We start from the raw sequence: 14,237 nt of genomic DNA, 5'->3' as shown, positions 1-14,237 counted from the left end.
GGAGAAAACCTGGACTCTCTCCTCCAGTAAACAGTTACTGTCTCGGAAGCCCCCAGGGATCGGTAAGAGTCAGCACCGACCAACGGCAGTGGTCTGTACACCTGCTGTGGGCGCTTTCAGAGATGGGTCTTGTGGTCGAAGTAACAAAACAGCTGCTCAAACAGTTAGATGACCAGACCATCTAGAAGAGGCTAACCAGAACTGGAAGAATGTAAACAGGGTCCCTGAAGGATACACGTAGACATGTATATCCTTGGCTATGTATATTTTCACACACATTTTAAAGTGCTTGTGCATCAGGACTTGCCCTCTGGTTTCTTTCGGAATCCGCCCACCATGTCAAGAGGAATGTGGCCCAAACAAAACCAGCACTACCAACCCATCCGTGGCGTGAAGCTTAGACCACCAGCACCACAAAACCACGGCCACGTGAGGGACTCGAGGCAAGGTCAGCACAAGAGCACTGGGCCAATCCAAACTATTGAGACCCAAAATGGTAAGCAAATAAAACGATCACGGTTTTAAGGCAGTAAATTTTGGGGTGGTTTTCAGGCAGCAAGAGTAACTAATGCACAGATGATATATATATCCTTTGGTAACATTCACATTTTTATCAAATTTTAAGTTGTTGCTTGTTGATAAAAATTTTTGAAACATTCGTTTGGGAATAATTATTAAAATAGTTGTGTAAAGTTATATAGCACTTGGGGCTTCAAACCAGTTCATTCCAGTCCAATAGCCTCATAAGAGTTTGCCAGTACCTCCCAGATGTACTGAATAAGAATCTACAGATTAACAAGATCCCCAGGTGAGGCCTATGTGTACATAAGAATCGCCTGGGGACCTTATTAAAATGTAGATTATGATTCAATATACCTAGAATGGAAATGTAAATTGTGGGGGGCAGGGCAGGCCAACTAGTTCGAGGCCCTGCGGCACTTCATGTTTTTATTTTTATTATTTTTTTTAACAATTTATTGAGGCTCATACAATTCTTTTCACAGTTCATACATATACATACATCAATTGTATAAAGCACATCTGTACAGTCTTTGCCCTAATCATTTTTTTCTCTTTTCTTCTTTTACATTTTATTAGGGACTCATACAACTCTTACCACAATCCATACATATACATACATCAATTGTATAAAGCACATCCATACATTCCCTGCCCCAATCATTCTCAAGGCATTTGCTCTCCACTTAAGCCCCTTGCATCAGGTCCTCTTTTTTTCCCCCCCTCCCTCCCCATTCCCCCCTCCCTCATATGCCCTTGGTAATTTATACATCGTTATTTTGTCATATCTTGCCCTATCCGGAGTCTCCCTTGCCCCCTTCTCTGCTGTCCCTCTCCCAAGGAAGAGGTCACATGTGGATCCTTGTAATCAGTTCCCCCTTTCCAACCCACTCACCCTCCACTCTCCCAGCATCGTCCCTCACACCCTTGACCCTGAAGGTATCATCCACCCTGGATTCCCTGTACCTCCAACCCTCATATGCACCAGTGTACAGCCTCTGTCCTATCCAGCCCTGCAAGGTAGAATTCGGATCATGGTAGTTGGGGGGAGGAAGCATCCAGGATCTGGGGGAAAGCTGTGTTCTTCAACGATACTACCTCACACCCTAATTAACCCATCTCCTCTCCTAAACCCCTCTATGAGGGGATCTCCATTGGTCGACACTTGGGCCTTGGGTCTCCACTCTGCACTTCCCCCTTCATTTAATATGATATATATACATATATACAAATACATATATACATATACACATATATACACATACATACACACACTTATATCTTTTTTTTTTTGCATGATGCCTTATACCTGGTCCCTTGGGCACCTCGTGATCGCACTGGCCGGTGTGCTTCTTCCATGTGGGCTTATTTGCTTCTGAGCTAGATGGCCGCTTGTTCACCTTCAAGCCTTTAAGACCCCAGACGCTATCTCTTTTGATAGCCGGGCACCATCAGCTTTCTTCACCACATTTGCTTATGCACCCATTTGTCTTCAGCGATCCTATCATGGAGGTGTGCAGTCAATGATATGATTTTTTGTTCTTTGATGCTGGTAACTGATCCCTTTGGGACCACTCGATCACACAGGCTGGTGTGTTCTTCCATGTGGACTTTGTTGCTTCTGAGCTAGATGGACGCTTGTTTATCTTCAAGCCTTTAAGACCCCAGTCACTATCTCTTTTGATAGCCGGGCACCATCAGCTTTCTTCACCACATTTACTTGTTCACCCACTTTGGCTCCAGCCGTTGTGTCGGGAGAGTGAGCATCATAGAGTTCCAATTTAATAAAAGAAGGTATTCATGCATTGAGGGAGTGTTTGAGTAGAGGCCCAAGGTCCTTCCGCCACCTTAATACTTGACCTATAAATATAGACACATAGATCTATTTCCCCATCCTCCTATATATATTTGCATGTACATGTCTTTGTCTAGACCTCCATGAATGCCCTTTGACTCCTAGCTCTTTCCTCCATCTCCCTTGACTTTCCTCCTGCCCTACTACCATGCTTTATCACCACCTGGGCTAGCGTATACCTCTTCTCTAAGCACCCTTACCCTTGATCATTTCCCACCAGGCCAGCCACTCCCCCTTCTCTACCATTTGGGGTCCCATGTTTTTCCCTTGTCCCTGGGTTTGTTAACACCACTTCCTTACCCCCCCCACCCCCCCACCCCAAGTCCCCCCAGAACTGTCGGTCCCGTTGTTTTTCCTCCAGATAGTTCATCCACACTTCATGTTTTTAAAGTTCTCTTTCCTGACACGGGATCCTCGGGATCCTCGCTGATCCACATGGTCACAGGTCGCTATGTTGAAATTGGCGTTATGCAAAAATGAAGGGTGAGGTTGTTTGTTGTGTTTTCAGATCATCCATTTATGATTTCTTTTATACAATAACACCAGCTAAGATGTACTGATGATGATTTTTTTTAGATTATAACAGCTAAGATGTACTTGTTACTATGACGGGTCCACTTCTGGATCATTCTTCTATGGAGAGGGGGATAGCAGAAGCTGAAGATGGATGTAGCTGGCAGTGACAGGAGGGGCCACGGCTCAACCACTCCGCATTCCGCCAACAGTCCTTTTGGACTGAAAGTGCCCAAGGTTTAGGCAGCTTGGGGCCCAGTTAGGCCTACTTGGAGACATCATTAAACTGGTACATATTTCTTACGAACACCCTCTCCGGTGCTGCCTCCTCTCCTCTCTTCCCCACGCTCAGCCATTCTCAGGGCACGGCCTGTGCATATACCCGCCACAGTAAAGACTCACCCGCATGTGGCATCTTGGGGGCAAGAAGGGGCCAGCGGATGAGAGCGGTGTGGGCCAGCTTCCCGAAGGCTCCCCAGAAACCCTCCCTTAAGGAAACCCTGCAGCATGGGCCACCAGCCTCCCCCCCCCCCGCCTTCTTAGTACACAAAATAGATAGGAGACTTCATCATTGTTATACATTGCTATTGTTATAAATGCAAAATGCCAGACTGCCACCCTCAAACTGTGGGCCTCTGTGGGGCAGACCACTTTCAGCAGGGAGCTACCCACATTCTTCAGTGCTGGCACAGGCACCGCTGACTCAGACGCGCTCAAGAGCGAAGGGGTGGCACCTCGTGCTGCCTCCTCAGTGCCAGCGCTGCTCGAGCGGAGAGAGTGCGTCTATGCTTTTCTTTGCCAGGAACGTGAGCTTGTTACACTTTGGGGGTTGTATGTTTTGGAGATGTTTTGGCTTATGTCACTTTCAGTAAAAGTATCCTTGGTGAACCGGAAAGGTATCCACCCGATTAAACCTCAGCCTTTTTAAACAGTTGGGGACAGCACGGGATGTAGGCAGAAAGCACTCTACACTCAAATCCGAAGGCTTTCTGGGAGGAAAAGCATTTGTGTGGCTGAGTTCTGAGCTGAGTTAGCCCTTTTTTGGTTTTGTTCTCATTTTCCAAAATACACCATTTTCACTGGAAGGACTACTGGCAGGAAACTATTTATTTAGAACCAAACCGTTATTTAGAACCAAATACCTAACAATGAATGCGTCACTTTAAGGGAAACAATTGATGTTTGTCACCAAGTCATTTGGGCTTTGAGGTTAAAAATTCGAGATTTAGAAAACTTCTGCCACCGTGAGCTTGACAGCTGTGTGATACTTCATGGCTTTTCTGAGATCTGTCGTGATAGTAAGGAATGTGGATTTTGTTTTTTAGCTCATATGAGGGGGGCTTCAAAAACTTTTTTGTAAGATGAACTTAGAAAGATAACGGACTTTTTCTAACTTGTTTAGAGCCCCTCAGATAAAAAAGATGTGCCGATGTTTAGAAGATTTAAATACCACTGGAAATAATATTTTCCAAATGACCAGTGAATTAGGTTACCAAAACCACACGAGGAGAAGATCCACTCAGAGTGCACAGCAGAACACTGGACTGTCACGGTGGCAGATAATATGCTCGGTGCAGTGGCATCAAAGTCACATGCAACTAACGGTGAAGAACCCCCACTAGCAGCTTGTGCTGCACAGCACAGACTCTGGCAAAGAGCTGGCCTACTCTGTCCTTCAGGGTCGCTATAGTCAGTGTCGACTCAATGGCAGTGGGTATCCCCAATTATCTGAAAAGACAAAAAATACCCTGGTCTGACCCTGTGAGAGGTAGGTTTATTGTGCCAACCTGGCCAATGAACACATGTGGGATTAATTGAAGGGAAGAGAGATAAATGGATTGGTGAGCCTCGTCTTTCTGGTCTCTTGCTCTTTGATGATCAGACCAGGGTGCAGCTGGCTGCCTTAGCTGGTTCTCTGCCTCAACTTGAGAGTTACACTACCTGTGGGACGCCTAACCCGTGGACTGTGTCGTAATTTGAGATTCCTTCAAGACCTGCTTCGCCACACCATTGGAATTTACATTGCTTGAACTGGGGACTGTCGGGCCCTGTCATCTGGCTGACTGTTGGTGACCTGCCTTGCTGTTTGCTGCTGTGCCCAGATAGCCTGAATTGCTCTACAGAGGACTCAGCTGTCTGCACCCAGCGGCCCTCAAGACTCGAAGGGCTGCCAGTGTATGAGCTGTCTCACAGAAAAAAGTGAGTGGCACTGAGCCATTTGTACTGCTTTATAGGTTAATTCACTATTTCTTATGTTATATCTATCTATGTAAATATATAAAATCCTTAGTGTCCTGGTTTTGTTTCTCTAGAGAACCCTGTCAAACATACCCCCACCCCCACCAGGGAGAAACACAAAGGGAGAGCAACAGAGCAGCAAGGGAAGCAAAGCAACGAAGTCCCTGAGGAATCCTGAAAATAGACTTCAGACCCAGAGGGCAGGGCTTGGCACCTCATCAGATTCGATGGGAAAACATAGATAAGGGTCCGCAGACAGACCTGGGACCATTTATAGGCTCCCCCTTTCTGTTCTTCTTCGTCATGTCTATCTATATGAGATAGGCAAGATAAATAATCCCAAGGAGAAAACAACAGGACCAACGGTTCAAAGGGACAGGGGGGAGGGAGAGGAGGAGGAGGTAGTGGAAAGGGAAGGGGTAGCCAACAAACCCAGGGACAAGGGAACAGTAAGAGATCTAAAATCGATAGCAAGGAGGGTGTAGAATGCCTGGTGGGGTTTGATCAAGTGCAATGTAGCCGAGGGGAATTATGGAGAGCCGGATGAAGGTAGAACATGACAGTGGGACAGGAGGAAGGTAAAAGGAAACAGAAGAACCAGGAGACAAAAGGCATTTCTAGAGGTCTAAATAAAGGCATGCATCTATGTAAATATACTACCATATAACAATAGGGATGTAGGTCTATGTACATATATTTATAAGTATCAAGGTAGCAGACAGACATTGGGCCTCTCCTCAAGTCCTCCCTCAATACAAGAACACTTTGTTCTAATAACCTGGCATTCTGTGATGCTCACCATCCCGAAGGCAAATCAAGATTGCTAAAAGCAAAATGGGCTCAAAAGCAAATGTAGTGAAGAAAGCTGATGAGGCCCAGGTATCAAAAGATACAGCGTCTGGGGTCTTAAAGGCTTGAAGATAAACAAGTGGCCATCTAGCAGGGAAGCAACAAAGCCCATACCAGTCTGTGTGATCACAAAGCATGGGCAGAATCAGGTATCAGACATCAGAAGACCCAAAACAATCATATCAATGTGAACGAGGGGTGTTGGAGTGGAGAGCCAAAGTCCATCTGTAGACAATCAGACATCCCCTCACAGGAGGGTCACAAGGAAGGGACAAGCAGCCAGGGTACAGTATGGCACTGAGGAAACACACAAAATTCCTCTAGTTCTTTAAAACTTCCACCACCACCACACGGAATACAAGACAGATAAACCTCTCAAGAACAATAATGAGAGTAGCGATACAATGATAGCAGGGGAAGGGGGGAACTGATTGCAATGATCAACACATAACCCCACTGCTCCCTGAGGGGGACAAACAACAGAAATGGGGTGAAGGGACACAGTGGACGGTGTGAGATATGAAAATAATAATAATTTATAATTTATCAAGGGGTCACAAGGGTCCAAGGGGGAGGGAAGAAAGAGGAGCTGATACAAAAGACTCAGGTAGAAAGAAAATGTTTTGAAAATAATGATGGCAACATATGTACAAACATGCTCTATACAATGGATGTATGGATTATTATAAGAGCTGTAAGAACCCCCAATAAAAGTATTTATTTTAAAAACCTATAAAAATACTTCCGTCTTAAAAACAAACAAAAATTACTTCTACCTTTTCTAACTACAGTTGCAATCACTTCATAAACTACAACCAAAATACACTGTCCACACAAACCCAAAGCAGAAGAGATAACAAGCATTGGGTGCCCTCTATTAAAGAAAACATTAAATATATTAGCAAAGATGCAAAATAATGCCATTCTTCTTGATACATTTCTAAGCTCTGTTCACCAAAAAAATACTTTATTTGATTGTATATGATAGGTTTAGTGCTGTTACTTTTAAATAAATAAATATTAAGAGTGTAAAGGGTCTCAAGATTTAAGTTTGAGAACCACTGCAACCTCAGACATTTATCTGGTAAACAGACAGAACTGGTTTTACTGTACTTTTTACACACAAATAGGTTGGGCAGTTTAGGTAACCAGCCCAAGATTCCTTAGCGGTGTTCGCAACTGCTGACACCCCATGAGAAACACCTGGGAGCTTCTAAAAACCGCCCACTAATTACTGAGGGACCGCCCCCTCACCCCAGCTTTTTAAAATATGCCCCAGGTGATCCTTCTGTGCAGGCAGGGCTGAGAAGGAAAGTCCTATGAGAGATTACCAAAATGAAGTTTGAGTATCCTGAACACCAATCTGGTGAAGTCTACAAAATACATTTGTTTCAACCACATCGCTTGAATTGCTCTTGACCTTGTGTAAACAGCCCACAAAACACTTAGAGAAAGAAGACTGTATGTGACTCACTTTCATTCTACTTACAGGGCTCTTGCTCTGCCACTCCACGGGACAGTTGTAATCCTTCAGGACCCACGGGTGGCTCAGGAGATGTTGCACAGAAACCCGCTTCTTGGGGTCCACCTAGTGGCCATGGAGAAGTAGTCAGATGAGCGCTTCAAGTACAGGGCCCGAGAACAAACACCTTTCCTCCACAGAACACAAAATCCATCTAAATAGATGTAAATTTTATCACCACAAAAATGCTGTCGAAGACCTTAAGATGGCCTTGAAATAAATTCTTTTTAAAAGGCAATAGAAGCAAGAAAACTATAGCAACTAACATAGGCTTTGAAGATAAATGTTTAACAAACATGAACTTCATTGGTATGGACATTATTCATGAAGTTCAGTCAATCTATTGTATGATGTAATAGTCTTTTGCTGGAAAACCTATTCACGGGAAACCTTCACAATGTAATATTCAAGCAGCCACAATGCAAGGCCTTCATACTGAATATGCAACCTCTACCTCCGATGAGCTTACAATCACACAGAACAAGTTGAAAAGCACACCTTTCTTTTTTCATTTGTAATTTTCAAGTGTGAGGAGAGAAAAATTAATCAACAAAGATTAATTTTGGGGGGAGTCTACAGGAAAAGGTAAGGCGTTTTTCGATCTTATTATGGAGACTCGGTGGCCTGGCGCTACTTAATCAAGGTGGGTGAGCCTGAGTTAAGTTAAGAATAAAAGGTGGAGATGGCTTAATAATGGAAAAAGTGGAAGATTTTTTAATACAAAAGAACGTGTGGGAAAAAATGCACTAACAAGATCCTCATATTTTCAATGTATTCCCCAGCGATCTCATTTGATCCTCAGAACACTGGACAGTAGTGAGTGGGGCCACTCTCTCAGAACCCTCAAATGGGAACCAGACCAGGTGGCTTGCCCAGTAGTAGAATGGCCACCTAGACTCCAGCTCTCCCATCTTTCAGCCCCAGAGACTTGCTTGTCACACTTAAATCAGGGGCTCTCAAAGTGTGTGCTTGGGACAAACAGCGTGAGCATAATTGTAGTGCTCATTAGAAATGCAAATTTTCAGTCCCACTCCACCCACTCCAGAACCATGGAGTTAGATATTGGGGGAGGGGGGAGTGGGCAGGACAGGGGCGGTTCTAGCAAGTCCATCTAGTGGTGCTAACACATACTACAATTTGGAAACCACTTCATCAGATGATGAGGCTCACTGCATTGTACATCAGCTCTTTTCAGTGTCTACGCTACCCCATGAGTGGTGGCGGAAGTGAGAAAATAAAGAGATCCCAGCAACAGCTGGTTGATGGAAAACAGACAATCCTCAAGAGAAAAATAAGCAAACCAAGTCAGAAAAGGCAGATGGTCGAGGTTTTCAAAAATGAAGGAAACGGGTTGAGTTTGCAGACTAAAAAAGGACTGAGCAGAGGATATTTGGGTGTGTGTGTGTGTGTGTGTGTGTGTGTGTGTGTGTGTGTGTGTGTGTATTTGGGGTGTGTGTGTGTGTGTGTGTGTTGTCGTCCAGTCAGTTCTGACTTACAGCGACCCTATGTACAACAGGGCAAACCATCACTCAGTCCTGCGCCATGTGCACAACTGTTCCTGTGTTTGAGGTCACTGTTGCAGCCACTGAGTCCGTCCACCTCCTTGAGGGCCTTCCTCTTTCTCACTGCCTCTCGCCTTTACCGAGCACGAGGTCCTTTTCCAGGGACTGGTCTCTCCTGATGTTCAGAGTGTGTGAGGTGAAGTCTCACTATCTCCCCTTCTCTGGAGCATTCTGGCTGTACTTCTTCCAACATACATCTACTTGTCTTTTAGCAGTCTGTGGTATCTTCAAAATTCTTCGCCAGTACCAGAATTCAAATGCATCATTTCTTCTTCAAATCTTCCCTATTCGGTGTCCAACTTTCACATGCATATGACGACTGAAAAACCATGGCTTGGGGCAGGTGTACCTTAGTCAAAGTGATATCCTTGCTCATCGATACTTTAAAGCAGTAGTTCTCAACTTTCCTGATGCCACGACCCTTTAATACAGTTCCTCGTGTTGTGGTGACCCCCACCAACCATAACATTAACGTCGTTGCTATTCATAACTGTCATTTTGCTACTGTTGTGAATCGGAAAGCCCCTGTGAAAGTGTTGTTCTAACCCCCAAAGGGGTCGCGACCCACAGGTTGAGAACTGTTGCTTTAAAGGGATCTGGTGCAGCAGCTTTACCGAATGCAATGCATCATTTGATCTCTGGACTGCTGCTTCCACAAAGCACTGACTGTGGGTCAAGCACGACCCGATTGAAGGAGTTTTTGTAAGCTAAGAGATGATGGAGAAGGTACAGTGGCATGATAGACATCTTAAACAATGGATCCACTAGAACAGATTTCCGTGTTTTAAAAATAAAGAACAAGGTTTACCTGTAGCATTTGCTGGAGAAGGGCAATACTATTGGGAGAGAGCCATTTAGGAACCTCATATTTACCTCTCTACAAAAAAAGGAAAAAAAAGAAAACATTTCAGAGATTTAGGTTCAATCATCCTCGATGCAAATTGTGAAGATAACAACATACTGGAGGTTTACTTCACTCAACTATAAAATTTGGTAAATATGATTCATAACATAAAAATTTCTTTCGTGCTGTGAAGAACAAAATTCAGTAGCTCAATTAGTCTCATCACCTGCAAATTATCCACATATCAAAGGTGGGCTGGAGCAGAGAAAGTGGAAAAGGCATGACACAGGGCTTTAACATCGGCTTTTAGGAGCTCTGACCGACGCTCAGCAATACGTCCGTCAGAGGGGCTGTGTGCCTGGTCCCGACAGGGTTGCCCCCACTCTCGGGCCCGAACTCGTCTTTATTCACGAGACCAAAGTCTCTCAGGAATCAAATCCTAGGTGCCCAGTATACGCTCTTTTTTTTTTTTTCCCCGCAAACTGCCCATCCTCCTAGTCTCATGGATTTTAGTTCGCTCTTGCCGGGAAGAATAAAGACCGAAATGAGGACCAAGACAAGGACCCTGCCTGTGCTTACACTGCCCAAGGCCATAGCTGCCTGAATCTCCCACACCACCTGTGCCTAGCATGTCCTAGGACAGGCTTCACACTGGCTGGGGCAGCGTTAGATTCTCCTTCCCCTTTGGAGTCAGAGGTGTTCAGACCCAGTCCCATGCCATTTCCTGCTCCTCCCAAGGGTAATGTGACCCACTGCAACTGGTCATATCATGCATGAACGTGATATGTCCATGCTCTCCCTCTGTGGATAGCCACCTCTGCAGAGGACATCCACAAGCAAGCGCTGAGGCCACCGTGTGACTGACCCTGACTCTCTGAGCTCTGGTCTCGGCACTGAAATACCAGCAGAAGTCGAGCCCAGGCGCGGAGGGGGTTGTTCTGCTGTCAGGCTGAACCCAACCTCTTTACTCGGCCACGGGCTCTAAAGTGTACAAAACACCTGCACGTGTATTTTCTTCTCGAAGCAGACAGGGACTACGAACCTCATCACACAGATGAGGGACCGAGGTCTGTGAGAGATTAAATTACTCTGACATACCAGGCAGTTTTCAGTTTAGGGTGATTTGGCCTACTCTTGCCGGCGACATTTGGCAACACCTGGGGTTGGGCAGGGGGTGTGTGTGTCCACTTGCACCTGGTGGATTAAAGGCTAACACACAACAAAGAATTGCTGGTGCGCTGTCCATGGTGCTGAGGCGGAGAAACCTTGTGACAGAGTGGCAGAGGGGTGGTCAGGCAGCCTAGGAGCAAGTAAGGGAAAGGCATGCTACTTAACATTAGAAATAATCCGTCAAAGAGCAAAGGGAAAAGAGCCTGAGAGCAACAACTCAGCTTGAGGAAAAGCAGCCCTCTGACAAAAGGAGCAGTGTCGCCTGGGCAGGGCTCCTTCACCCTGCTCCTCCCTGTTTATCTAAGGGATTGCTACCTTACAAATCTGAGGAAGAAAGGGGGAATAGAGAAATCCGAGGCGGGGTGGGGAAGCGCAGGGAACCTGTGAACTAAGCAAGTTCATACTGGGAATCCTAGCAGGCATGAAATTGTTCATTTTTCCCAAGGTTCTACGCAAGGGCGGGCAATCGCTCAAGACGTGATCAGAGTTACCGTCGTCAACTTTATAATTATGAAACACCTCATGAAGAGACACCTGGCTCGTTTCCTGTAAGATTAAAGACTAGAATTGTTCAAAGTAGTTTTTACGTTCAAGCTACTCGGACTTTTATTTACTAAAGCATTTATATGTCCCTAATCTGTGTGTACCCTGAACGGGAGTCCGGTCATGCTTGTCTCTGAAGGTGAGCATTGCGGTGAAAATTGTGCACAAGATAAGCGAAGGCGGCCTCTTCAACAAGAGCCACATCCAGGGTGTCAAACACTGCACGGTTTGTCAATCACACCAGGAAGAACAGGGGGAAGTGTGATTCCCAAGTGGGGAATTTTAGAGCCTTCTCAGCAACGAGATACATCTTCCATGCAAGTGATACGACACCTTAATTAGATCCAACCAGCAGACTGTATTACACTGTGACTCGGAACAATAGTTCTGAGCCATGATTACAATAAATTTCAAAATCTATAACGTGTGAAATTAAATTCCACAATAATGCATAAAAGTCCTAATTTGAATCAATTTTCAACCTGCAAATACATGAAAAACTAAAATATGAGATTCAGAGTAGAAACAAAGAATATACAGTACTGGTAACTGATATTAATTAGGGAGGCTAGGTCTCTACTGGACAAGAAGAAGATACTTTCTACCATATTCATTCCACTGCACAGAGATTTGATTTGCCAATCTACACACACACACACACACACACACACACACATATATATAAACTTGGATTTACCATCTATTCCTACAGCATAGCACTTTTATATTATTTTAAGGTAATCCCTTTCCCCAAAAAGATTAACTCAGGATCCACTGGTGCACTCAAATAAATAAATAGGAGAACAGTGAAGTCAGTATGCTGCTTTGCTCACCTCGCCCTAATGAAACGATACATTAATAATTAACGGCATGAGTCCCAAGGCTGCCTTATGAATGTAAAACTTGCAATAACAAAACATGAAAGCCAAATAACAACAACAACAACATAGAGGCTTATAGTTTAGACAGGTTAAAAAAATAACAAAATAAAGCAAGTTTAAAATGAAGTCAATAAATTAGGAACACCAAAGGTATAGAGTTCAAATTCAATGGTGTATTAACCGTCATTTAGCTTGTCTGTGTGGATCAGATAGTAAAATATTGGCTACGTGTACAATCAAGATATAGACTAAAAGCCAGTATCCACAACACTTCGGGATGGTTCTGTTCTAACCAGTTTTTTTTAAATCATTTTACTTGGGGCTCGTACAACTCTTATCACAATCCATACATACACCATTTTGTCAAGCACATTTGTTGCCATCATCATTCTCAAAATATTTTCTTCCTACTTGAGCCCTTGGTATCAGCTCATTTTTGCCCCTCCCTCCTCCACAAACCCTTAATAATTTATAAATTATTAGTTTTTCATCTTTTACACTGCCCAATGTCTCCCTTCACCCACTTTTCTGTTGTCCATCTCCCAGGGAGAGGGTTATATGTAGATCCTTGTGATCGGTTCCCTCCTTTCTGCCCCACCTTACCTTTACCCTCCTGGTATCACTATTCTCATGAATGGTACTGAGGGATTTATTTGTCCTGAATTCCTGTGTTTCCAGTTCTTAGCTGCACCAGTGTACATCCTCTGATCTAGCTGGATTTAAGGTAGAATTGAGATCATGATAGTGGGGGGCGCGGGTGGGGGAGAGAGAGAAGCACTAAAGAACTAAGGGAAAGGTGTGTTTCATCGCTGCTATACTGCACCCTGACTGGCTTGTCTCCTCCCCAAGACCCCTCTGTAAGAGGATGTTCAGTTGCCTACAAATGGGCTTTGGGTCTCCACTCTGCACTTCCCCTCATTCACAATATGACTTTTTGTTCTTTGATGCCTGATACCTGATCCCATTGACACCTCATGATCACAGAGGCTGGTGTGCTTCTTCCATGTGGACTTTGTTGCTTCTGAGCTAAATGACCTCTTGTTTACCTTCAAGCCTTTAAGACCCCAGACACTATATCTTTTGATAGTTGGGCACCATCAGCTTTCTTCACCACACTTGCTTATGCACCAGCTTTGTCTTCATCGATCGCGTAGGGAAGGTGAGCATCATGGAATGCCAGTTTAATAGAACAAAGTGTTCTTGCATTGAAGGAGCACTTGAGTAGAGGCCCAATGTCCTTCTGCTACCTTAATACTAAACCTATAAGTATATACACATAAATCTATGCCTGTATTTAGATCTCTATAAATGCCCTTTGCCTCCGAGTTCTTTCCTCTATTTCCTTTTATTTTCCTCTTGTCCCACTATCATGCTCAGCCTTCAACTGGGTTTCAGTAATTCCTCTCAGTTACATTGCACTTGATCAAGCCCTACCAGGCCTCCTACACCCTCCTCACCATCGATTTTGGTAACACCCACTTCCCCCTCTCCTATGTTCCCCAACACTTCAGATGATAAGGTACTGGAGAAATGTTACTTTGTTGACAAGGAAAACGAACAATACTACAAGAGGCCATAGTCAAGACTTGCATTTCCAACAAGGGAGAATGCTAGGGTCAAACAAAAGAAAACTCAACGTGAGTAAACAGATGTCAAAGAACTTAAAACTCCTCAGAGTGAAGCGGCCCTAGAAACAGCTGACTACTGTAATGCTCTGAGCTGAAGAAGAAACAAGAACCAC

The 14,237-nt window shown here is 44.5% G+C and overlaps 1 protein-coding gene across 2 annotated transcripts in view; it reads right to left on the bottom strand.

Moving 5' to 3' along the window:
- The window catches only part of MELK (maternal embryonic leucine zipper kinase), an 88,549-nt gene that overhangs the window by 34,345 nt on the left and 39,967 nt on the right, over positions 1 to 14,237 (bottom strand). The window contains exons 9-10 of one of the 2 annotated variants that reach the window (XM_075560155.1): positions 9,867 to 9,935; positions 7,449 to 7,562 (exon numbers count right to left, since the gene is read on the bottom strand). In XM_075560155.1, the coding sequence (XP_075416270.1) occupies positions 7,449 to 7,562; positions 9,867 to 9,935 (183 nt within the window). The remainder of the gene's footprint in view (positions 1 to 7,448; positions 7,563 to 9,866; positions 9,936 to 14,237) is intronic. The other variant, XM_075560156.1, reaches the window with a different exon arrangement.

Source organism: Tenrec ecaudatus, chromosome 10 (assembly GCF_050624435.1).
Source record: "Tenrec ecaudatus isolate mTenEca1 chromosome 10, mTenEca1.hap1, whole genome shotgun sequence".
NCBI lineage: Eukaryota > Metazoa > Chordata > Mammalia > Afrosoricida > Tenrecidae > Tenrec > Tenrec ecaudatus.
The sequence above is the reverse complement of the archived record's forward strand: the minus strand, read 5'-3'. Positions and strand labels throughout refer to the sequence as shown.